We start from the raw sequence: 27,805 nt of genomic DNA, 5'->3' as shown, positions 1-27,805 counted from the left end.
ATATTGTATTCAGCTTATAGTCTTAGTTGCCTAGTGTACTGTTAAGTAACTTACTTAAGGTCACACAGTCAATTGGAGTCAGAGGCAGCACTTTAAATCTATGTCTTCCTTCCTTAACTTCAAGACCAACTGTCAATATACTTTTTAGAAAGATATTTCTCCTCCTATAGAAAGAGAAAGTAAAAAATGATTTGATTTTGGTTTTAATGAAAAAATGATTCTGTTTCATTCACAGGATTCATTTGGAAGTACCACTTCAATCAAAAGCTTGAAAAGGAAAAACATGCCTTCAAATATTAAAAAGATATTTTTTGCATCAGTTCCAGAAAGATCTTCATTAGAAGAGAGTAATATACCCAAGTCTCCTTCCAGAAGTACCAATGTTGAGACTAATCCAGAAACTGATTTTTTATATTCATGTCTTAAGTTTCCAAATTTAAAAGGTAGTGGGACCACTGCTGAAGGCTCAAAAGACAGCCTTGAGCAAGGTAAGATTTGAAGGTTTCTGTTAAAATCCAATCCCAATGGCTCATTGTTTCATGGAGGTGATTCTGGGTTCTCAAAGGTCATTAAAATGTACTAGTTGGTGTGAAAAAGCTGGAAAGGGTCTGACTGTGGGTCTGGCAATGGATTGTGTAGTTGGCTTTATTTTTCCCTTGTTTCTGGTTTTTTTTTCATCCTATGTTGGTTTGGGTCTGTCCACATTTCTCTTAATACTTCATAGTCATGATTTATTAAAACAAAATAATTTTCTATTATATTTATATCCTACAATATGTTTACTGTTCCCTATTCAACAATCACTCATTTTACTTCTGCCTTTTTTTTGTATATGTGCTGTTATGTGTATTTTGTCATTTAAGAACTTTGCGTGCGTTTATTTGTCTTTTATTTCCTTGAAGTATATGCCTAGAATTAGTACTGCTGTGTCAAAGGGCATGAATAGTCTAATCAATTCCAAATTATTTTCAAGAACAGAAAATATCAATTTGCAGCTCTGCAAAGTATATGGATGTAACTGTCTTCTTATTGACCTCTGATCATGTCTTATAAAGAAGCTTGGTGAAGTGCTTTTTTTTTCAATAACTGAGAAAAAAAATTACAATATAGATTTTTTTCTTTAAGCATTACATCGATTCACAAATCTAAATGAATAAGGGCTTTCCTTCCTTTGCATAGATTATTTGTACTTTTCCTCTTGTTTAGTTTAGGATTTCTGTTTCTTGCTTTGTTCATTTGATTTTAAAAATATTTCTGTGGGTAATCATATATTTTCTTTAATTTTTTTTCTGATTTGTTGGCATGTACTTGTGCATAGTAGGCTCTGATATTTTTTTCTTTCCTCTCTATATGGTGAATTCATCTTTTTATTTTTGTTTTACTTTTGGCAATTTGATTTTTTTTTCTTCCTGATCAAATTAGCTATTTATTTTGTTAACAACTATTGTTAAAATTACTCCTAGTTTTATAATTTCTATTATCTCTTTGTTTTCAAAATATCTTTTATGCATTTGTTTTATGTTGTTAAAACTTCATTTTCTAACTTTTTCAACTATATATGTGGGACATTAGTTTTTTCTACAGATTTTGTTGTATTTTTTCAGAGGTATAATTTTTCCTCTGAAGATTGCTTTAACTATTATCCTTCATGTTTTGTTTTCTCATTTTTATTCTTTTATGTAATTAATTATTTCTGTAGTTTATTTTTTGACCTATTTACTATTCCTTATGTTATTATTTAATTTTTATTTAAGTCTGCATCTTTTGCTTATGCTCACACTTTCAATTACCAGTTTTATTGTATTAATATTTATAAAATACATATTTATTATTTTTGACTCTTCACATTTATTTTTTCTTTGTGTACCTTTTCAAAAGGAATCTGGTGATGCTAAGAAATAGTTAAATTTTTTAATGTCATTTAGAATGTGTTTTAAGTTTTTCAAATTTAATTTTTCCAAAAGTTTTTAGCTCTATGATGCCATTTTTGTTTATATTTCTATTAGAATTGTTTAATTCTGATGAAGGAACATTAAAGTGTCCTATGATATAATATTATCCACATCTTTTTCATAATTGAATTTTTCATAATCTTTTCCTTTAGGTATTTTATGTATTTAGAAACTTTATCATTTGGTGCATACATTTATTTAAAATGCTATTCTTTAATTGTCTATGGTGTTTCTAAATATAATGTATTTTTCCAATTTAGCTGTCTTGTTTTGTCTGAAATCATAATCGCTGTTGCTGCTTTTTTGAATTATTTGAAGCCTAGTAAGTTGTGTCCCAGTCCCTCATTTCTGTCCTGTATATTAATTTTCTGTTCTTACTCATCTTGCCATTCACATTTTAAAAAAAATAGGGAAAGTTAATCAATTCACGTTTAAATGAATATTTAGATATATTTTAGGCCCGAGAAAGACCTAAAGGTATTTTTTTTCATTTCATTATTTCCTATCAATCCCTCTGCCATCTCTATTGCTCTTTTTGAAAATTTCGCCTCTGTGGCTAGCTTTGCTTATATTAATTTGATCCAAAATTTCTTCCACATGCTTTCCCATCTCTCATATTTTTCTGCCTTATGTCATTCTTCTTGCTTATTTAGAATATTATTTCCTCACTTTCTTTTTATTATTAATAATATTTTACTTTTTACTCTCCCTCTCTTAGCCCATATTCCATCTCAATTGAGATTCTCCTCAAGTTCATTGTTTACCTCAAACTGTGTTCTTAATTTAAAATGATAAATGTTGGAGGGAATGTGGAAAAATTGGGATGCTAGTTCATTGTTGGTGGAATTGTGAACTGATCCAACTGTTTTATAGAGTGATCTGGAATTATGCCTCACAAAATTATTAGACTGCTTATGTACTTGCACAAAGCAACATAACTCTTAGTTCTGTTTCCAAAGATTATTAGGTGAAAAAAGAAAAGAACCTATGTGTTCTAAAATATTTATAGCAGATCTCTTTGTGGTGGCAAAGAACTGGAAATTACAGGGATTTCCATCAATTGGGGAATGACTGAACAAGCTGTGGTACATGATTGTTATGGAATAGTACTGTGGTATAAGAAATGATGAGCTCAATGATCGTAGAAAAACATGGAAAGACTTCCATGAAATAATGAAGAACAAAATGAGCAGAACCAAGAGAACATTGTATAGAATAAGAGCAATTTAAGGACAACTTTGAGTGAATAAGTTATTTTGACTATTATATATATACCCAAATTAATTTCAAAGAATATATGAAGACATTATCTGCATCCAGATAAAGAATTATAAATAGAAGTATGTATAGAAAATTTTACATCTATCTATCCTCAACCACTATTAAGTTTGTTCTTAGGAAAGACAAACAAAATTGACTGCATGTGGGTGTTCATTTCCCTCAAAACTCATAGAACATGCTTATAGAGATATGCATAGGAGCAGATTGTAGACTATGGACCCAGGGATGGAAAGCCAAAAGAGAACTTATATCTTCAGAACAATTCCCTCTCACCCTTCCCTCCCTTCTTGTCTCAGGATGCCTATGTCAGCTAAGGTTATAGTCTCCATATGTGTTAATCATAATATGAGAACGGAATTTTTTAATTGGATAGATTGTAAATACAATAAGATAGGAGAATATCAAAGTGTCAATTGAAATTATAGATCTAGTGATATCTAAAAAATAAAATTAAGAGGTGAGAGAGGAATATATTGGGAGAAGGAGAAAGGGAGAGATAGAATAATGTAAATTATCTCACATGAAAGCGGCAAGAGAAAATTGTTGCAATGGAGGGGAAGAGGAGGAAAGTGAAAGGGAATGAGTCAACCTTACTCTCATTGGATTTGGTTTAAGGAGGGAAAAACATACACACTCAATTGCATATTTTGTTTATTTATATTCCACCTACAGGAAAGTAAGTGGAAGGGGATAAAAGGGAGGAAGATAGATGGGAGGGCAGATTAGGGGAGAGGGTGGTTAGAAGCAAACACTTTTTGAAAAGGGACAAGGTCAAAGGAGAAAATAGAATAAATGGGGGGTGGGATAGGTTGGAGGGAAATATAGTTAGTCTTTCACAACATGACTACTATGGAAATGTTTTGCATGTATAAACTATATGTTTTACATGTCTAACATACATGTGTAACCTATATTTAATTGCTTGTCTTCCCAGTGGTGGTGGATGAGGAGGGAAGAAGGGAGCGAATATGGAACTCAAAGTTTTAAAAACAAATGTTAAGAAATTATTGTTACATGCAACTGGGAAATAAGATATACAAGCAATGAGGTATAGCAATCCATCTTGCTCTATAGGAAAGCAAGGGGAAAGGGGGTAATTGACAGATGGGTGTGGGGATAGAATAGAGGAAAGACTGGGGGAAGGGGTAATCAGTATGCTTGCCATTTTGGGGTGGGAGGTAGGGGAGAGATGGGGAGAAAATTTGGCACTCAAAATCTTGTGGAAATGAATGTTCAAAACTAAAATTAATAAAAAAAATTAAAATTTAAATTCATTCGGGAACACTCTTCTTTACTTCTCCTTTATTATCTTATTTTTTTATGGTATATCTTGAAATCTATTCTTCTTTTCATGGGCCATAAGCTTATACATTCTTTATTAATTCTCAGGAGAGAAGTCTTTTCATCTTCCTCTGATCACAAATCACCATTCTTTCTTTGCTATTTTTTATCTTTTTTTACATCCCTCCTTCCCTATCACTTATTTACCTTTTTCATGTGTGAGTGACTTTCCTCTGAAGTTGTTGCCCTCCCCCCATATTGATTTATTTCTGAAGTAATATGACTTTAAGGCCAGAGACTTTTTGAGGGAACATTTTATTTTGGGAGTATAATACTCTAGTATTCTATTTATCATAAATAATTGTAGTCCTAACCTGTTTAATTTTATTATCCTTTGTAGCAAAAGGTTTCTTCCTTGGCTGCCTGAAATATTTATTGTTTGGCATTGAGATTTTGAAGTTTAAATATTACAATCCTCTCTTTTTTAAGGTTGGAAACTCTCACTCATTGAATCCACCAATCATTACCAATGAATACTTTGCCCTCTGTTTCTAATACTTTCATGATTTTCTACAAATGATAATCATATTTTTAATATTTTTTTTCCTGAGAGACCTATGATCTTCAAATTAATTAAGTTTTCTTCAAGGTCAGTCATTCTGACTTGTTCAGAACTCATGTAATCATCCTTTAACTCTATTTGTCAAATTTTTTTCCATATCTGTATATATTTTATAAGTCTTCCATTCTCTTCTTTAAAACTTCTCCATCTCAAAGCCAGTCTTTTCAATGGTCTAAGTTGCTTATTCTTTCTTTTTAATTACTTTTCTTAAGAGCTTTGATTTTTTTCCATAATTTCATTCTTAATTTCCATCTTTCCATTTTCTTTATTTTCTTATCTCTTTTTTGCACCACTCCAAAGGTATTTTTTTTCTATCAATCCATTAATCTGGGGGTGGGGAGGAGAGAGATTAATGTATGATTTGTTTTGGTGTCTTTTATATTGGAAATTTGCACATCAGTTTCTCTTTGTGTAATATTTTTTCATTGTGTTATGAGCTTTTCTGGTTTCTCTGGGTCTTTCTGCTAATTTTTTTTCTTGCTTAAGAGCTTGACTTATCTATAACTTTTTGTCTCCAACCTGTTGGCCTTCCTGCCATCTGCCCCTTCCATTCTCCTGATGAAGTAGCATTGCACTTGGCCTATATGTGACCTGCTCTGTTCCTGAAACCATCATCCCCTTTCACTTTGAAGTACATACCAATATGTTTGTGAGTGACTTTCTTTGAAGTTGATATGAGGAGAACCATCCCTCCTTCCCAGAGCACAAATGTAAAGGTGCATGTTTCTCTGTGTACTGTGTGTAGGCAGTAGTTGTGGTAGTGGGGACCTGTGATTTGATTAGTGCAGGGAATTCCTTGTGTTTCAACTCACTCTAACCCTGTGAGCTACAGTTCATCTGCCTGTATGCTGTGAGGCCCCACTCCCAGCAGTTCTATTGTTTTCTCCTGTTCAGACCACCACAGTGTTCTAGTTTTAAGGACCTCAATGTTAAGAAGGGTGGAAATATTTGTTCTAGGGTTCTGCTATGTGTAAATGATACCTGGAGATGACTAGGTATCCCACTTCCCCGTCCTTTAGCAGGGGTGATTGTCTCAGGGCTTCTTTTTATCCTGCCCTCCCCTGACCTCCTGAGTTGTTTACCATTTCTGGTTGCAAGGTTGGGCAGGTATGGCGTTTCCCTCTACCCCTATGGTTTCTTTTAAGTAGTGGCCTTGGAAGAGGTGGATAGGGGATTATTACTCTAACTTCTGAGGAGTGCAATAGATACAACTTCAGTCAAAATTTGAAGTAGAAACATAGATGATACACTGGGTAGGCTCAGTGGACTTGGCCCTATTCTGTTAATTTCAGATTGTGTAAACATGTTTTTCCCTTCTCTTGTTGCGATTTTAATTATTTTCCCCAACTATCCTATGTATGATTTTTTTTTAGACCTGGGTTTATCATACTCAATACTCATTTTGTTTTGGTCTTATTTTTACACTTAGCAGAAGTTTTAGTCTAAAATAGTAATAAATGAAATAGTAATACTACTCTGAAAAGAACGGATTACAGTGTTAGTTTTTGTTGTTAAAAATTTTGCTAATGGAGGCTGAAATAACATTGTAGTCAGTGAAAGTTTCAAGAATACATTTTCTTCCTGCCTTTCCTCATTGGGATTTTTCCTTTGTATCTTCCTTGTTGTTTGGGTGTTTTTCAGTTATGTCTGACTCTTCATGACCCCCTTTTGGATTTTCTTGGTAAGAATACTGGAGTGGTTTGCCATTTCCTTCTCCAGGCCATTTTACAGATGAGGAAACAGAGGCAAACATTCTTAAGTTACTTGCTCAGGGTCATACAACTAATAAGTGTCTGAGGCCGTATTTGAACTCAGAAAGATGAGTGTTCTTGACTTCAGGTCCAGCATTCCATCCACTCCACCATCTATTTGCACTTTTCTTAGTTCTTCCTTAATCCTCTGAGTCAGTATTGTGTGCCTTCATTTCTGTCATAGGATTATTCTCTATGGGAGGTAATATGATAGATAAGGCTCAACATGGTATAGGAGGATCTGGGTTCGAATCCTAGTCATGCCGCATAAAACTGGTATAACTTTGGGCAACTCATTTAGCCCATTTAACCCTATTAACCTTAGTTTTCTTATCTTTAAAGTGAGAGATTTGGAATAGAGTGAGACTCTTCCTCACTATGGATCATTTTTCTCTGTTCCCATAATATGGAACAATGGAATCCAATACTGTGGAGCACCTTCCTTATTCCCCAGGTAAATTGGCTGTTTGAATGTGATCCAGGTATGCTGCCTGACTTAGTTAAAGTTGGAAAATTACATACTTTTTGTCTGAAAATTACATATGCCTGTGGATAAGCAGTAATAAGTTAAACTTTCCTTCTAATGCATGCAACTTGACTTATCACAAAATAAATACCTATATATCATGGGGGAAGAAAGGGGAAGAATGTTTTGGCATTAAAATTTAACATTTAAAAAGCTGTCTTTAGTTGTACACCTTCCTCCTACTTATTGTATCCTAGTTAGCTACCTATCTTCTTTAGCCCTCGTTTCTTCTCTTTGGAAAGATTCCTTCCCTGAAATAGATTGTGACTTTCTCTTCTCTTGCTGTAGTTTTGGATCCATCATGATAAAATTCTAGTTGATCCCAGCCTCCTTTATGTATAGTCAACTTTGTTAAAAGTCACATATTCCTTGAGAATTTGCTAAAAATTGAATTAGGTGGGTAGACTAATTGGACCCAAATAATATTGTCAAAGATATCAAAATCACCATACATGGAAATCCTTAGAGGAACACCATAAAACTTTGTCTTTGGTTCAGATCTATTCAATACTTTTTATTAATGAATTAGAAGAAGTCAAGATGGGAAGAACAGAAGCAGAATTTGGATGATGGAATAGACCACTCATAAGAAAGTCACAAATATAGTAATTTGGGTATGGGTTGGATCTAATCACTTTTATTTATTTATTTTTAAAAAGCAATTGGGGTTAAGTAACTTGCTCAAGTTTACACGGCCAGTTATTTCTGGGTGTGGTGCTAAGTATCAGAGCCCGGATTCGATCCCAGGTCATCCCAGCTCTGGGGCCGGTGCTCTTACTCAATGTGCTATCTGGCCGACCCAATCTAATCACTTTTAAAGTCCCCTCCAATAGTGTAATTCCATGATTATCTGTTTTTGGATTTATCATTGCAAAAACCTTCAGAGGTTCATCTCTAGAGCTCATACTGGAATTAAATTATATCTTATTTTCTAAAGTTTTTATTTTGAAAAGTGGTAAATTAAATCTCTACATTAGAATAAAAATTAAAAAAAAGACACTCCAAATAGTCACTGTACCATAGAAATATGATCTAAGAAAGATATCAATGGTATTAATTTGAAACTCAGTGTCAGCTTTATTCACAAATAAATAATTATTTATTAGATTAGGTGTAAAAAGAGTAAATTGGATAGCATTATCTATCTATCTATCTCTCTATCTCTCTCTCTATCTATCTATCTATCTATCTATCTATCTATCTATCTATCTATCTATCTATCTATCTATCTGTCTGTCTATCCAAATACAGAACACAGAGATAATTTATTGCATTTCTCCTTTCCCTTTGAAGTTTATACCATATGTTTATGAATGTCTTTTTTTGGGGGGAATCTGAGGATAACTGTTAACACAAACGTAAAGATGTGTGTTTCTTTATGTACTGTTTGTATCTCGTGGTTTTTCCTTCATTCCTGAAGGAGACCATTACATCAGGGAGATGATGACATGACCTGAAATTTACTTTGATTTGAGTGGCGGAGGGCTGATTGTGTGTAGGCGGTGGTTGTAGTGATGGTGGCCTTTGAACTGATTAGTTCAGGAAATTCCTGGAGTGATGACTGCCTCTAACTCTGTAGAATAAGAACTGACCTATAGTTTATAATCTTACTCATGGTAAGTCTTGCACATAGTAATAAAGATAATGTATTAGAGGCAGCCAGGAATCCAGGTATTCTAGAAGCCAATTCTATTGACTGTGCCATGCTCCTTGTAAAGTAATAAAGTATAAAGTAAAATTCATAAAATTAAATTATTTCTAGTTAATGTTGTTTTTATGATTATTTATGGAGAAGCAGTGTAGTCTGGTGGCTAGAGAGTTGGCCCGAAAACGAGGAAGCCAAGTTTAAATACCATTTCTGACACATACTGTCTGTGGGAGCCTGGATAAGTCACTTAATCTCTTGGTTTTCTCAGCAGCTTTCTGTCTGGTCTATTCCAATTTTTAGGACATTCAGCTCTTGAAGGAGGTTTTCTACTATCTGTTCTAAGGTGCCAATTTTCTTTGCCTTTCTTTTCTCCCTATCTTTCCCACTTCTGTTCTCTTATTTCATTTCCTCCAAGGAAATGGCAAAACACTCCAATATCTTTGCCAGAACACTTCAAATGAGGTTACAAAGAGTCAAACATGACTGAAATGATTGAACAACATTAACAACTCCTGGAGTCCTGGACATTTTTTTCTCTGAGGTCTTATCTGGACTTATGATATCAGGGTTACTCTCCTTGAGGTTGGTTTATTCCATGGGCTTCTCTCACATTTAAAGTATTCCTTCTTAATGTTCCAAGTTTTCTTTGGTTTGGGTACAGCCTGCCTAGTTCTTTATAGAATGGGCTGGCCTAAGCCTCTCCTTCAAGGGACTCCAGAGCTATTCAGGCTCTGGGTTGTCCTTGAGATCCCTCCAAGCAGGAGCCTCTGCCAAGGCAACCCCTATGCTCAGGTTGGACTTTGCTTAGGACCTTTCTTTACTAGCTGAGTTTTGGCCACTGGTGCTGAACTAAACGTTGCTTGGAATGGAGGAAAGCTTCTCTCTTTGGCCAGGTCTGAGGTAGGGCCCTATTGGAACTGAGTCAACAATCTCAGGCTCTGTTTCCTATAATGTATCATATTATGGCCTTGCCAAGACCTCCCTCCTCTTCCAGGCTTCTCCCTCTCTTGGGCTGGGCTTAGAGAAGGCTCCGCTGGGATTCTGTGCTGTGTCAGGGAGTGCCCACTAATGCTGGACCTCCCCCAGTCACGTTCCTGCAGTCACCACTTCAGGGAAGGCTCTGAGCTGGCTGGTCTTGGCACTGAGGAGTTCAGGTAGGGAGTGCTTGGAACCAAGTCAATGGCTCCAGGGGACTGCTGAACTGACCTATTCCAGAATCTCTGCAGGACTTAGAGGTTTCTCTGTGGATTACTGGGTTGGTTGGTGAAATCGAGGTGATTCTTTAACCTCTGGTGGAATGCTTAAGGTGATCACCACTATTTTCCCATAATCCTCTGATTCTTCATAGAGCATCTTGTTAACTCTCTAAAACTACATATCAGAGAACAGGTTTCCATTTGCTTTAGTAGGTGTTCCCCACCTGGGAGTTCCTAAATCAATAAAGCCACAGGTCCTGCCCCTATTCTTGTGATTATTTATAATATTATAGCTCTCAATCTTCCTAAAGGAACAAATTGGGTAAAGGATTTGTGATGATTTCACTACTGAGTATATAAATATTCCCTGATACTATTTCATTCATTTTCATTTTTGCCATCCTCTCATTTATATACACATCTTAAATGAATTTAAAACTAAATTGTGTTTCTTCACCAAAATTTTTAGGAATTAATGTCAAGAATGTTTGACATGCAATAGAGTTGTCATACATAATTCATATTAGCTTACACATTGATTCTTCAGTGGATTTTTAATTTCATTCATATGACCGCTTCCTCCAGCTATGAGGATACCAGCCCATCAATGCCTTTTCTTCCTGTGTGAATCTAATCCATGTCCTTTCCTAAATCCTTCACAGAAGATCTACCTTGGAAAATCAAACATGTATTGGTCATGATTTAATCTTAAAATCTTAGCTAAAATAGGACTTAAATTGAGTGTGTTTTCATGGTCTGCCATCTTTCATTGGTTGGCATAGGATAAAGGACTAGAATGGTAATCCTAAACATGATTAGGAGTCGGAAGAGAAGCCCTCAGTCCCTTAAAAATAATTAAAGCTTTTGTTAGAAGTAGTGAAATCTTCAAATGGAAAAATATAGAAGTTTTTCTGTAATGAAATACACCATTCCACCAAGCATTCCCTAGTACAATGCAAGGTCCTTGAAAACAGACTTTATTATTCAATTTCATTTTTGTATACCTAGCACTTCATAGATATTTAATGTTTGTTGAACAAATTCAAATAATTGTTAAACACATAGAAAATAATATTTTTAATAATGCTCACTGAAAAACTGGTTAACTTTCTTAGATCATAATACAGAAACAAAGTTTGGGAATCTCTGTACCATTAGCCATTTCAACTACGGTGATGAAGACCTACCAAGTAGATTTAGAACACAGAATGTTTTTAAGTCATTTGCTTTCAACTTTAATAACTTTGGATGTGTGTGTGATAAGAACAAACATGGTAAAATGGTGACATTTATCTTAGCGCTTTATTTAGGAGGACTAAGGGCCAGGATCAAGAATGCAATTTATGAAATCAGCAGAACCTGGAGATTAGTTTCAGTGGGGTGGAAAATTGTATTGAATGAGAGATCATAAAATATGGTAGTTATGTTGAAACCTTGACATTTTAACTGTGCAGTCCTTCAATTGAAGGCAAACCAAAATGCAACTTTTCTTTGTTAAGGAATTTCCAAATTATGGAATGAATTTGCGGCACATTTAGGACAACATCACATTAACAGACTTTGGAATGCTTGCTTCTCTTCTTTGGTTTATATTATTATGTTGTTTTCCCATTTCTTTTCATAACTATCCCTTCTTACTGCCATGTTTTCTGATGACTCACATTCTTTCAGTGACCAAAAAAACTCTAAATTAGAGAATTATACAAAAAAAATTGGAAAAGTCTTGTGGGGGGTATTTGGAGTTGGCTTGAAGTGGCCTCTCATTTGATAATTAGTCCAAAATGACTAAGGTGGAGAAGTTGGAAGCATTGGGAGGTACCTTTACCTATAAAAATATAGTAAATTTAAACTTTTTCAGATTAAAAACATTTGTCTCCCTTTTTTATAGATGACAAGGGACTCGGGCAAAGAAGAGTTAAGAGACCAGTTCATGGTTTTACTAGGGGCCTGCACTACATACCTGATAAGCTTTATAAACCGGTAAAATGACCAAATTCTCCAGAGGTAGAGCAACCTGGTATAACAGTTTCAATCTTAAAGCAGTTTCCTATTTGTAATGGAAACTTCTTTAGTCCTGGCTTGATTGCTCACTCTGGGAAAAATTACATTTCTTCTTTGGATGCTATTAAAAGCAGGAGAAAATCCCAACCATAATTTTCTTTTAAAGGTATCCCTCCTTTCTCCCCCTGACAACCACCATTTTCAGAATGCAGACAAATATACTATTAGTTCTGCAGAAAAACAAAAAAACAAGTACCTACTACCCAAGATGCAGTTGAACTTAATCAGTGTGAAAATCCTTCTGTTTTTTTGAGGTGAATTATTTAGAAAAATGTGATGTATAGGACTGCATTTTATAGCTAGCCTTTTTAGGAAGGAAAGAAGAAAAGAAGGAAGGATGGAAAGAGGGAAGGAAGGAAACTAGCATTTATTAATTGATTAACCTGTGCCAGGCCTTGTGCTAAGTTATGGAGAAATAAATATTAGCAAAAAGAAAGACAGTTCCTGCCCCCAAGGAGATTACATTCTAAGGGAATTGAAAAGTAGGGGAGGGAATGAAGGTACCTGGTTCAGGAGCATAGTTTGAAGTCTAGGAGTCAGAGAGAGGGCCATAAGGGGAATGAAGTTTGGTTTGGGCCTCTTTTCAGAAAGGAGGCCCCAGATGGAACTTATGATGGGAAAAGCAGATGGTCATTCAGAAGGCTATTCTATGTTCAGAAGGTAGCAGGGGTGGTTGAATGTTTCTAATTTAAAGAGCTTCCAGGCCCTGAGAACCAAAGGGAAGTTCTAGGATAGGAAAGCAGTAAAGGCAGGATTTTGAAATCCAGAATTTAGGAAAAAGGCTGGAAAGGAGACTGTCTTGGAATGTATATGCTTGAAATGTCAGAAGATGGTTGTATTAAACTTTTATGAATGGTGCTTTTACAGAAATTACTCATGCTGAATTCCTACTCAGATATCTCAACATACCGTGGAGGTAACCCTGAATTCTTAAAGGTTATGATCATGTAACAGAAGTGCTGTCATTTTCTGTAAAACCAGAAAAGTACATAGGTGACAGGCTCTGCATCTGCTGCTCGAAAAACAACCTAGCTAAGGATGGAGAGGCCCATTACTCAAAATTAGGTCACTAGGTAATCAATTTTTTTGGCCATAGCAATTCACAAAGTGGATAGAAATATAAAATCAACCACAGGGTTGATTGACACACTTTTGGAGAAACTGAATCACAGTCATATTTACATTCTTATCATTAAATGAAAAGAAGACATTTTTTAAAAAAGTTCCAATGAAACAGAAGGTTGGCTCATAGGTTCTCCTTGATAGTCTTGGTAAGGATGATTTCTTTGTTGCCAGGAGGCCACAAGAATGTGGATTCATAGGATGCTTGATTATCTCACCTTATATATAATCTCTCATTGAAAATAAGCAGACATATGTGTAAAATTGTAGCTTTTTTTGTGTTAGTATACATTGAAGAAGTTGCAGAGTTCTCTGGGAATTCTTACAACGATGCCAGCATATTATTTGATACTTGGTGAGTTTAGTAGGACAGTGGATAGAGGGGAATGACCAGTGAAAAATCTATATTGGAAAACAAGGTCCAGGTTCAAGAAAACAAAGAATTCCAAAGTCTCTACTCACAACAATCACATCTACACTTTCTTTAAAAAAAGGAATTCGTGCAGAAAATAGTGGTCACTGAAGGACATGATAAAATATAAGCTAGATATTTTTGGCAAAATGGATTTTCACTGCTAGCTTTTGTTTTTGTATCAATTTGATTCCTCCTAGTAATTCGACATCATTATCCTCACTAATAACAAACATTTGTTAAATGCTTAGGTACTGTGCTAAGTACTAGGGACACACACACACACACACACAATCTAAAAATTACAACCCCTGCCTTAAAGAAGCTCACATTCTAATGGGAGAGACACTATTCAAATAATATACATATGTGATATATGAAGTGAAAATGAGAGGTAATCTTATAAGAAAGGGATTGGGATAGGAAGATAGGAAGGCTTTTTTGTAGAAAGGAAGATTTGAGCTGAGTCTTAAAGGAAACCGGGAGATAGATGAGAAGGGGGAAGGTTTCAGGCATGTTAAACATATAGTGAAAGGTTATGGCACTGAGAGATTGAGTGGTGATTGCAATAAGAAGACCAGTATTGGTGATTTTACAGTAGAATTAAAGGAAACTAGAGTAAGGAAGAAGAGAAGAGAGTAAAATAAAAGAAGCATAAAAATCTAATAAGGGACCAGGCTCTAAAGTGTTTTAAAAGCCAAACAAAGGGTTTCTCTACCCTTCCAGAGAGCCATCTATTAAAACAAAGACTTTTTTTTAAAGAAGAGATAAACACATCACTATAAATATATTAATATTTAAAAAAATTCTGGTGTTACACACAGAGTTCCTCACCTGTGTATCTTCATTTCTGCAAAAGGATTTGGGGCGGATGTGTTCTTATATGTTTCTTTTTGGAGGCCAAGCTTAATTGTTATAATTCAATAACATTCAGTTTTGATTGCTGCATGATTGTTGCTGTTTTTTTTGGTAATTATATTGTTGTAGTTACTGCATACATTGTTTTTCTGACTCTAGTTAATTTACTATGTGTTGATTCACTCAAGTCTTTCCATACTCTTTCGTCATTTCTTATAACGGAAATTTTTCATTACATTCATGAACCACAGTTTGTTTCATTTCCTAATCAATGGACATCCAGTTCTTTTGAGACTATAGAAATTACTCTTGTTTTTTTATGACATGTATAGAGCATTTCTTTTTGTTAGTCACCTTGGAGTATATGCTTAGAAATGGAATCTCTGAGACAAAGAGCATGACCATTTGATAATTTCCTTAATTTAATTTTAAGTTGCTTTCCAGAATGGTTAAGCTAATTTATAGATCCACCAAAAACATACTAATCTGCCTGTCTTTCCAGAAATCCTCTAATATTATTTCTTTTCTCTATTTTGCTTCTTTTATAGTCATTATTTATATATGTTATCTTTTCCAAATTGTTGAGTGGGAGGGGGAAATCCCAGATTTGTTTTGATTTGTGTTTCCCTTAACATGAGTGAATTGAAACATTATTTTGCATGGTTTTTGATAGTTGGCAATTCTTGCTATGTAACTTTTTGTTCATATCTCTGATTACTTTCCCAATAGGGTATGGCTTTTGGTCTTTATATTTCTAGTTGTCTATATGTCTTGGATGCTGCCATTTCCCCCAATTTACTTCTTCCCTTCTTCCACAAGCTGTGTAAATTTTGTTAAAGCAAAATCTTTTCATATAACCAAAATAATCTATTTTATCTTTTGTAATTGCCCTTCTCCCTTATTTAGCTAAAAATTCATCTCTAACCCATAGTGTATTCCAAAAGTCTTAATGTAGTTTTAAGCTATTAAAACTATAGTATTAAAACTTTTGGGATATCCTGTATTATACACTCCTTCTACATTTTTAATTTCAATTACAAGTCCATTTGGAATGTGTTATGGAATATGGTGCAAGATGTTGCTCTAGAACTAATTTCTGCTAGATTATTTTCCAGTTTTTTTTAATAGTTCTTATCAAATAGGTGATATTTTCAGAAGTAATTCATATTATTAGGTTTATCAAATACTGGGTCAGTGAATTAAATTCTGATTCTTCCTTGTCTAGTCTCTTTTGTTAATCTACTTTTCTATATATATATATTTTTTTGGCCAGTGTCAAATGGTTTGAATGATTCCTACTTTACGATATAGGTTTAAGTCTGGAAATGCTATTCTCTTATTTTATTTCATTGTTTCCCCTAACAATTCTAGATCTTTTGATACCCCAAAAGAATTTTATTATTTTGTCTAGCTTCGTAAAGTATTTTTTTCAGTACTTTTGTACATGACTAAATCTTTAAATTAATTTTGGTAGCATAATTTTGATTATATTGACATGGCCCAGTTATGAACCCTGAGTTGTGAACCAGTTATATGTTAATTATTTCATTAAGAAGGATTTGAAATTGAATCTACATAGATATTAAATGCATTTTAGTAGATTTATTCTCATATATTTCATGTACTTTGTAGTTATTTTGAATGGTACTTTCTTTTCTATTATTGCTTCCTGGATTTTATTATTCTTATATATAACAATGCTATGGATTTTTGTGGGTTTATTTTGTAGCTTGAAACTTCAAAAAAGAAAAAAAAACAAAACCAAACCAAGAACCTTTTGTTGTCTCTATTAGTTTCTCTTTTGATTCTGTAGGATCTTCTAAGTAAGTTATCATGTCCTTAGCAAATAGGAATATTTTTGCCTCCTTTTTGCCTGTCTTTATATCTTTAATTTCCTTATCTTGCTAACATTTCTAGATTGCTATTACATAATAAGAGGAAAAGGAAGAAACCTTGCTCTACTACTATATTTATTGGGAAAACTTCCCCATTGTACACAATGCTTTTGTTTTTAGATACATTTGTCATATTAAAGGTTTATTTTTGTTTTTTAGAATGAATGAATATTGTACTTTGTCAAAGATTTTTTTTCCGTGCCCATTCAGATAATCATGGTTTGGATGTTTGTGTTTTTAATAGGTTTAATTATGTTTATCATTCTAATATTGAAATATCCTTGCATTCTGTGCATTCTAACCTTATCAAAATAATTATTTTTGATAAATATGTGTAATATTTTAATTTTGCTAGGATTTTATTTAACTTTAAAAATTAATATTAAAGACATTGGCCTTTAATTTTCATTTTTTTTGCCTTATCCCTCTTTGATTTAGATATGGACTGCATCTCCCCCCAAAAAAGGACCTTCTCCAAGTCCTTTATTTCTCAGTTCTTGAGAATAATTTGTATGGTATAGATATTGTTCTTTTAAAGTTCTATAGCATTCTTCTGGAAATCCATCTGATGAAGAGTTTTTCATTTATAGATAAGTATTTTTATTTCTGACACTGGGTTTTATAAGATTTCTTTTATTTCTTTATTATATTCTGTTTGGGTATATTATATTTTTTGAAGCTAATATTCTTTTTCCATTTTCAGTTTTATTGGTATATAGTTGAGAACTAGGTTCTGAACATTATTATTTCTTCTGATTTTGTTGGGATTTCATAGTCTTTACTATTATGTTGATTTGATTTTCTATCCTCTTTTTTTTTTTCTTAAAGCAATTGGGGTTAAGTAACTTGCTCAAGGTTACATGGCCAGTTATTTCTGGGTGTGGTGCTGAGTATCTGAGTCCGGATTTGATCCAGGTCATCCCGACACTGGAGCTGGTGCTCTTACTTGCTGAGCCACCTGGCCGCCCCTAAGCCATTGGGGTTAAGTAACTTGCTCAAGGTTACACGGCCAGGTGTTTCTGGGTTCTTTTTTTTTAAGCTGAAGGTTTATCAGTTTTATTAGTCTTTTCAAAGAATAAGCTTTTAATTTTTAAATCAGTTCTTTAGTCTTTTTGGTTTCCTATTTATCTGTTTCTCCTCTAATTTTCAAACTTTCCTCTTTTGTGCCTTTTAAAATTTAATTTCATGACTCTTGAATTTCAAAATTCATATTGCATTTTTATTCCTCTCTTTTTCTGTTTTGTTAATATATGTTTTTAGAGATATAATTTTCATAATGATGATTCCTTTAGATACTTTCCCGAAATGTCGGTATATTGTCTCATAGTTATAATTGCTTTTCATGTAATTATAATTTCTTCTATGATTTGCTTTCTGACCAATGCATTGCTTAGTATTCATAATTAAGTGCACATTTAGATCCATGTCTTTTTTTACTTTTTGAATTTTTATCACATTATTTTTATTACATTTTAATATTTATTATATTATAATTTTATATTCAATTTTTATTGAATTATCTATAGATAGTAAAACAAACTATTTAACAGGCAAGCAATTACTATTGGCATATGTAATATTCATTGTAGAACTAAGCTTCTGTGTGTGGTTGTACCATTAATTTGTTAACTGAAAGTATCTACAAAATTAGAAGAATGAAGATGAGATGATGTTGTATGTGATTATTCCCTACCCAATTTTTTGAACTACCAGTTCATTTAAATAATTGATGGTGGGGGAGATATACAAAAGCAAAAACAGCACTTTCTATATTTCCAAGTTCATATGATATGACTCATAATGAGGGAATGTGATATGACTCATATATGATATGAACTTTTAAAAATCTCTGAGAATAATCTATAAAAGTATTGAGGTTATCTTTCATGAAAATCTAAGAAGAGAGTAGACTCAGTTTCCTATGAAAATTTATTTATTAGTAATAATAATGATAATATCTAGCTTTCCTATAGTGCTTTAAAGTTTGCAGAATTCTCTATACATATATATGTGTGTATATATATATATATATGCACACACATCTTATTTGATCATCATAACAACTCTAGGAGGTAGGTGTTATTCTTATCCCTACTTTATAGATAAGGAAACTGAGGCTAAGAGAAATTATTACCTGGCATACAGTCACACAGCTAAAAAGTATCTGAGTATGGATTTGAATTCAAGTCTTCCTGACTCCAAAATTAGTACTCTATCCACCAAGCCAGCTGCCTACAGTGTATTTGTGAAAGACTTTTGGGGGCAAGTAGGTGGTGCAGTGAATAGTACACCGGCCCTTGAGTTAGCCTGAGTTCAAATCTGGCCTCAGATACTTGACACACTTACTAGCTTTGTGACCTTGGGCAAGTCACTTAACCCCAATTTCCTTGCCAAAAACAGAAACAAACAAACAAACAAAAAGAAAGTATACAGACTTTCATCTTGGAACATGTGAATTTAAACATAGAAAAGTCAAATAACCTAAAAAAAGTTAGTAGAAGCAGCAAATGTTGGGTTATACTCATAAAGACAATTAGGCATTTGTTTGCCAGATATAATTAGAGAAGGAGAAATAGTGTATTTCATAGAAAATCAACTAAATATTAATTGAATAGACCCTGCGGTAGGGAATAAAAAAAGAAAAATACATGCTTTAGATGTCCCTTATCCACAAGGAGCTTCTCAGATTGATTGAAGCATCTTTGGGAAAGGTGCCTATCTGGCATTATGAATAATTTTCTTCCCTGATGAGTGAAGCTCATCAAGTCTCCTAGCAAATCTTTCCCTTAGTCGAATCTCATCCAAAGATTTGATCATTCCAAATTAATTAGGAAACCCAAAAAAGTTTGCCTTCAGTTTTTGAGGCCATGTTTTCTCACACTTCTTTGTCCTTATACTTACTGGTTGTCAAATCTTCTTAGAGTTATCTTTTCCCTTCTGTTGCATAGTTATGTCTAGTCTTTCTCTCTCCCTCCTGCCTACTTTCTCTTCCTCCCTTTCTCTCTTCTTCCTTTTTCTCCTTCCTATCTTTCCCCTCTCTTCTTCTCCCTCTCTCTTTTCCTCTCCTTTTCCCTCCCTTCTCTTTCTGGTGTGCTCTCTCTCTTCTTCCCTCCTGCCTCTCTCCCTGTCTTTCTCTTTCCCTCTCTCTTTTTCTTTTCTTCTCTCTCTCCCTCTGTCTCCCTTCCTCCTTCCCTCCCTCCCCTCTCTCTTTCTCTCATCTATTTGTTAACCCTCTGACAAGGCAGAATAGCTTCATCCAGGCACATGCACATCTCACTTCATTGGACAGACTTGATAATATCTAACAAAGGCTGAACATCATTATAAAAAGGCATACTATTGTATTCTTTTGCAATAATACTCCCTGGGCTGGTGCTTCTGGGATGTTTGGGTACTAGTTACACAGAGGATGGGCAACCTTTTCAAAGTGGCATATGCTAAGGAGGTACTGAGTCCTTTCTGGCATATTTGTGCACGCACTGAGAGGAGGTGCTGATCGGGTGTAAGAAGTGAGTATGCATCTGTTGCCAGCTCTGATGGTCAGCAGTGGCTCTTGCAGGTGACAGGAAGAGGATCACAGTTGCAGCAACTGGGTGATGCCAACGAATCAGTAGTTGTGCCATGTGTTGCTGACCCTTGAGTTATAGTTGGAGTATAGCTTTTTATGGATAGTCCACATCTTATGAGTAGCATAAGTTGTAAAAGACACCAAGCAGTCCTGCTGCCCAGTACAAAACAGCTGCTCCCTGGGCTGCTCTTGTACAAAGGTCATTATTCATTTCTCTTGTCTGCATGGCTGCCTTTCCTAAATGACTCTGTCCCAGCATGTAAGTTTTGGCATGGCATACAAAAACCATGGAACCCAGAGCCAAGCATCCATTAGTGCCTGAAATCTGTAATGTGTGAAATTGATCATCCTTTTTTGCTCTGGCATCTCTCCACAGCTGCCCAAGGATCTGGGGAACCAGATTGCTGCCAAATCCATCTGGTTTTGATTCCCTTGCACTTAATGAATCAAAACATTATTTTAGAGAATATTTTTGAGACCAAAGGAGAGTATTCAACCTCAACCCAATTGAGGCTGGATCAGCAGCTAGTTCCTTATAGTTAGGTAGACTCAAGAAAAGGGGTTCATGTGCTATATCAGCAATAGGCACATAACTGGAACTTAATACTCATTGATGGATTGATTTGATAGCAGTTTTTATAGAAATGACTAGCTACTGCAATTACCGTGTCACCCGCTCTGTCCTTGAAGCAGTATTCAAGACTAGGGAAGGATTTCTGATTTTAGAGAATGGAGTGATTAACCTTTTCTTCTCCCTTGAAATCAAGGAATAATGATTAAGTCATATAGAACATGACTGATTTATTTAGAAGTTAAAGCTATCCTTTATTGTTTGCCAATAATCATTTATTTCATGGGGGCCCATGTGGAGTCTAGTTATTTTTATTTAACCGGTCAAGGATGACCACCAAAAAGAATAGAAAAGAGAGACGTGTGGGAGTTGTTTTTTTTCTGAGAAAACTAGTCTTCACACTGGGTATTTTATATGTTTTTTTATATGTTGCCTTTATCACAGATTCTTAAAACATTAGACTTTAGAAATCCAAGTGCAAACTTATAATTTAAGGGTGAGGAAACTGAAGCTAGAGATGGAATTAGAGGCAGAGAGAATCTGGGCATGGGGAGAACTCCAAACTAAGGCTCCAAGCCAGGGAGTCCAAGAGTGAAATTGCCATACTAGAGATAGCAGCAGATATGGAAGCCAAAGTATAAACTTGGTCCAAATACCCAGGATTAGAAACAGAATTGAGACCTGGAGAAGGTATGTTGTAGTAGAAAGAATCTCTGCTCTGCTACTTACTATTTGTGTGGCCCTGAGCAAGTCAATATCTTGGGGACTCATTTTTCTCATCTTTAAAGTGGGGGTATTTGCCTGGGTGACCACTAAGGTCCCAGATAGTTATAAATGTCCTTGCATATACCATGGTAAGGAAAAAGTTGAGGATACTGGAAAAGCCAGAGTCTGGTAAAAACTGTTGCTATCACTAATGAAAGTTCATCACCTTTTATGATCAGATTTGCATGTCATGGCTTTATCCTATTAAAAGGACTGTATTTAACAGGATGGGATCCATATACTCAAGGCATCAGTGCAGTATACCATCTTACCCACTACCTACCTTCTATTGTATTTTCAAAGCCTTTATTAAGCTAACTCTGTTTTTGGTTTAGTATGCCTTTGAATAAATCACTTTTTTAGGTTTTACATTGCCTTATAAAATCTAAAACTCACCACTTTAGAAAGTTATTTTACTTTTATAAAGAGTTATGATCATTTATAATTTTTTTGGAGGAGGGAAGGCAAGGCAATTGGAGTTAAGTGACCTGCCCAAGGTCACACAGCTAGTAAGAGTGTTAAGTCTTACTGAGGTCGGACTTGAACTCAGGTCCTCCATATATTTTGAGTTATGATCTTTTAGAAGAGATGTACAATATAGAGGTAATGGATACAGCAATGGATTTGTAGTAATAGGACCTGAGTTTGAATCCTAACTCTGCTACTTCCTGCCTGTTTAACCTTGGGGAAATCAGTTTCTCTGTCCATTACTTTCTTTACCTTTAAATTAAAGGTTCAAACTTGGATTTCTAAGGCTGAAAATCCCAATGTTTTACAAACCTGTCATCAAGGCAGCTTATAAAATACCCAGTGTGAAAATTAATGTTCTTGGGGAAACACAGGCAAAACTATGTAACTGATGTTACAGAAAGACAGCTATTACCCTTTAGAGATGGGATGTCTTTTGGGTCCTTTCAAAGCAGCAATATGTTCCCAGCAGATGCTGAAAGAGGCTTCCTGTGGACCAAGACAAAGAGTAATTGTGAGCTGAGTCAGCTATGCCCTTTGGCAACAGATGACTTAGTCATGGGAGAGAGAGACAATACTTTCCTTTACTGTTGTAGACATCTGATAGAGGTGCCTAAGACCTTATATATTTTGGAAATCTTGCTAGGAAAGAAGATTATGGCATAGCTGAGTGAGCATTAGGACCCCCATGAAACCAATATTTTCTGCTAGTGCAAATGGAAGGGGGTTTGACGTGATAGAAATTTATAAAGGGAGACTAACAGGTCTGGGATGAGTTTGGACAGAACAGAATTTTGTTTGGTTTGTTTCATCTGATCCCTTGGAGTTGTGAAAATAGCAGCTGCTTTTATTTATGAGTGAAAGTTGTTCTGGGAACATGAAACATTTAAAAAATTCTACAGGTGGTGGATGGTCTTCAGGAAATATAGGGGTATGAGGATTAAGTTACTATTACTGTTTTGGCAATAATATGGCAAGTCTCTCTCTCTCTCTCTCTCTCTAAGCAGTAGAGTGGGTATAGAACATAAACCTTGATGGGTCAAAAAGAATAGCATTGTAACTGTTTGGGTGTTGTTCAAGACTAGGTTAATTTGTTGATGCTTTTATGAGAACTTAATAAGCAAAGAAAAAAACGCTATTTCTTTGGTTTGTCATACGTCGACTGAGTATTTTTTTTTAACCTTTAAGCACAGTATGATTTATATTTGGTGAAGTTGAAGGAACTCTAGTTTTGGAATCAAAAGATAGCATGATGCTTTGGGAAGCCTACTTGGCTTTGTAGTCAGGTTCAAATTTTAGCTCTGCCATATACTATCTGTATGACTTTGGGTAAATCACTCAACTTCTATGGGCCTCAGTTTCCTCGTCTGTAAAATGATGGAGTTGGATTATATTATCTCTTAGTTCTATTCCAGGTTTAATTCTATGATCTATGATAAGCCAAGCTTAGTCACTTGCTCTGTGTGTGTGTGTGTGTGTGTGTGTGTGTGTGAGTGTGTCTGAGAGAGAGAGAGAGAGAGAGAGAGAGAGAGTGTGAGAGAGAGAGAGAGAGAGAGAGAGAGAGAGAGATAGACAGACAGACAGACCTTGGACAAATATTTTAGCTTTCTGGTTGTTATGTGTGGAGGTCAAGCTACATTATTTCTAAGGTTCTCCATATACAGGCAATGACCCACATACATGTATACCATGTAACAACAACAAAAAAAATCATCAATTAATAATGTCTTTTTCTGTTACTTTGCTTTTTCATATACTCCTGTTGAAGCTGATTTTATTTCCTGATAACCACAATGATAATTTATTTGTCTTATCACACATATAGTAAAATCAAAGACATAACAGACTTTCTTAGCCCTTCATTACTTGCAGTGATTTTATTAACAGACCAGATTATTGTAACTGGATGGTTTTTTTTGCCCTCAAGGTTTCAATTTTCACTGTCACAAGAGGTTGCTTTCTTTATGTGGTTGGCCATCTTTTTACCCCCTTAGTCTGGAAAGAATTTCTCATCTCTCTAGACTTGACTCCCCCCCTCCCCAATACCTTTGGCTCTAAATCGAGCATTACCGTTTTTCTTCCAAGGGGAAATATTTTCATTACTTTGGGTGCCGTGTCTGTGGCTATTGAGTAGGAAGTAATGAAATGTCTCTGCAATTGAGTAGCTGTGTAGATAGATTCTAGCTGGTTGAAAGTCTGGGAGCAGAGGATAATAACCCCTAATTTAATACAACATTCTTACTAAACTCTTTGCATCATGTAATTGAAACAATCAACGTCTGACTTTTAAAAGGATTTGTGGCAAGATGTATCATAATACAGAAGATCTGACTATTTTGTGCCAGTGATAAATAGTATAGCCAAAGTGATATTGTGACAAGAAACCAGAGACTAATTCTGGCAAGATGGCAGAGTAAGAGGTGAAGAGACAAGCTTTTCAATCCAGAATAGCTCAACAATATACCTCACTCCACAATTAAAATTTTGTTGTTGTTGTTCACTTGTTTCAGTTGTGTTTGACTCTTCATGATCTCATTTGGGGTTTTCCGGGCAGATACTGGACTTTTTTGCCATTTTCTTCTCCAGGTCATTTTATAGATGAGGGAACTGAGGTAAACAGGGTTAAGTGACTTGTCCAGGGTCATACAGCTGTAAGTGTCTGAGGCCAGATTTAAATTCAGGAAGAGGAGCCTTCTTGACTTCAGGCATGGCATTCTGTGCACAGTGCACTAGCTACCTCCTAAAAAATACCCATAACAAAAAAATTATCTTTTCCTAGAGTTTGGAGAGAAAAAAGGCTACCTAATTCCATTCCCACTCCTCCAGTCTACTGACCATTGTCAGATCTTAACTTGGGTAGAAAATTTTATGATCTGTGTTTCTCATGAAATGAAAAAAAAATTCAAATAGAAAAGATTTTCCAGGATTATTTAAGAACTGAAAACTCTGATATTGTATGTGCACAATTAAACAACTTCTATTAATTTAAAATATAATTACTGATACTTTACAATAATTGGTACTTTATAATACTTGACAATTTGCTTCAAAGAGTATTAATTACCATCCTTTTCTGCTTAGTTAATATCCAGGGCTATGATTAATATAGCTAATTTTGAAGGGTGTTGTGGGGCATGGTCCTATGATTTCGTTGGTGTGAGAACTCTAGGTGAGGAAATTCCTTTTACTAATGCAGGTCAACATCTGCTTTACAACTTACAATCTTTGAGAATTGCCTGAGACAATGTCAGGTAGATTGACTGATCCAGAGTAGTCACATGGCCAGTACATGTCAGAAGCAAAACTGATCCCATGTGTCTCTAACTCAAAGTCCCCTCTCTCTGCTGTTTCTTTCCCTTGACTATAAATCTAATAAACCTATCAAGAAACAAGATTTGATTATTGTTATGCTAGTTCTTTATGATAAACATTTTGCTTTGTAGAGGCCCACTAATTATCTCTTTAATAAAATTTTTAGAATTTTGCCAAGAATCAAATTCAAGTTCCCTAGTCTATATTTTGTAGACTATACAGTTTCAGCCTTTTTTAAAGATTGTGTTATTTACCCAAAACTAATCCTGTTCCTCCTCTCCTACTCTTTCCAATCTCCCACAGATCCCTGGCAATGGCTCAGCAACCCCATCTGCTACTACTTTTAGCATCCTAATATGTGGTTCACAGAGGACTGCTTGCTCAGGGCAAAGGTCATAAAGGCAGAAAGCAAGGAAGGACATTTATTCATAAGCATAGGTTCTAAGATGTGGTGAAGATATTCTAGATCAATGATCTCAGCTCCCCCTGTCTGATAGATGAGCAACCTGAGATGACTCACCCTTTATAGCTCCGCCTCTTCTTTCCATTGCCTTTGTCAAATGTCTATCCTTAGGTCCTTTGTGACTCTTTTACTTGTCTCTGAGGTTTGAAGTGACCTGGCAGTTACACACATTTCATGTTTCCTTTAGGCAGACTTCTTCCTGGCCAAGGGATCTTTGTCCATCTCATGGGAAGCCCAGAAGAGAACCTCTGCCCCATTTTTTTTTAAGAAAGTTTTTGCCAAGTTCTTCTTTCTAGGATCTTTATTTGGCGTTAGTTTGTCCTCCATCATACTCCATTAAGCAGTTGGAATGCAAAGCATTAACCGTAGCTCACTTTATGAGATAAAGCAGCATAGAGGTAAGAGCAATGGAGTTGGTGCCAGGAAACCTGGCTTCATATCCTGACTCACATACTTTTTAGCTTTGTGACTGTGGAGAGTCATTTAATCTCTCCAAGCCTTGTTTTCCTCATCTGCAGTGATAATACTTATAAAAAATGGGAATTTGACTATCTATACCTCAAAGCTGGTTGTGATAAAAAATACTTTCTAAACCTTAAAGCACTGTATGAATATAATGGTATTATTATTATATATCTATTATAATAGAATAGATAATGTATTAGATATGTTAGATAATAGAAGTATTATATATAATTACATAATATGGTGAGTTTTTCTCTTTATTACATAACTACCATATATATGTGTGTGTGTGTGTGTGTGTGTGTGTATTTAATGGCTACCTGTGAAACAAAATTACTCTAATACATGATCATTAACACATATTTATTTATGTATTTGATTTTAGAATTTATTTATTTTAGTTTTCAACATTCATTTCCAGAAGATTTTGAGTTCCAAATTTTTCCCCATTTCTTCCCTACCCACACCCCAAGAGGCAAACTTACTGATTACTCCTTCCCCTAGTCTGCCCTGTCATATATCCCCCAACCATCCCATCTCTGCCCCCCCTTCCCCCTTACTTTCTTATAGGACAAGATGGATTTCTCTACCCCATTGCCTGTATATTTTATTTCGTGGTTGCTTATAACAATAATTATTTTTTTTGGAGGGGGGAAGGTAGGGCAATTGGGGTTAAGTGACTTGCCCAAAGTCACACAGGTAGTTTTGTGTTAAGTGTCTGAGGATGGATTTGAATTCAGGTCCTCCTAACTCCAGGGCGGGTGTTCGATTCACTGCGCCACCTAGTCACCCCAACAATAATTTTTTTTAACATTTGTTTTTAATACTTTGAGTTCCAGATTCTCTCTTTTCTTCCCTCCTCATCCACCCCCACTGGGAAAACAAGCAATTCTATATAGGTTATACATGTATAGTTATAAAAAACGTTTCCATAGTAGTAATGTTGTGAAAGACTAACTATATTTCCCTCTATCCTATTCTACCCCCCCATTTATTCTATTTTCTCCTTTGACCCTGTCCCTTTTCAGAAGTGTTTGCTTCTGACTACCCCCTCCCCAGACTGTCCTTCCTTCTATTATGCCCCCCTCCTATCCTCCTCCCCCCTCTTTTCCTGTAGGATAAGATACCCAATTGAGCATGTATGTTATTCCCTCCTTAAGTTAAATTCAGTGAGAGTAAGGTTGAATCATTCCCTTTCACCTCCCTGCTCTTTTCCTTCAGTGTAATAGCTTACTCTTGCCTCTTTTATGAGATAATTTACCCTATTCTATCTCTCACTTTCTCCTTCTCCCAATATATTCCCCTCTAACCTTTTAATTTTATTTTTTTGATGTCATCCCTTCATATTCAACTCATCCTGTGCCATCTGTCTATGTATACATGTATATACACACACATACATAAATACACATGCACCCACCTATACATGCATATATATGTGTATATATATTATATATATATACATATATATTCCCTTCAACTATCCTAATGCTGAGAAAAGTTTCATGAGTTACAATGATCGTTTTTCCATGTAGGAATGTAAATAGTTCAACTTTAATAATTCCCTTATGATTTCTCTTTCCTGTTT

General features: G+C 35.0%; 1 protein-coding gene across 1 annotated transcript in view; it reads left to right on the top strand.

Annotated features, from left to right (window-relative positions):
• Nucleotides 1-214: 214 nt before the first annotated feature.
• The window catches only part of IQCM (IQ motif containing M), a 431,897-nt gene continuing 404,306 nt past the window's right edge, over nt 215-27,805 (top strand). Inside the window, exon 1 of the mRNA XM_069105013.1 lies at nt 215-488. Within this exon, the coding sequence (XP_068961114.1) occupies nt 215-488 (274 nt within the window). The remainder of the gene's footprint in view (nt 489-27,805) is intronic.

This window comes from Petaurus breviceps, unplaced genomic scaffold (assembly GCF_028583685.1).
Source record: "Petaurus breviceps papuanus isolate PSGF00001 unplaced genomic scaffold, PetGlider_PUasm1.0 76, whole genome shotgun sequence".
Classification (NCBI taxonomy): Eukaryota; Metazoa; Chordata; class Mammalia; order Diprotodontia; family Petauridae; genus Petaurus; species Petaurus breviceps.
This window is presented reverse-complemented; position numbering and strand designations above follow the sequence as displayed.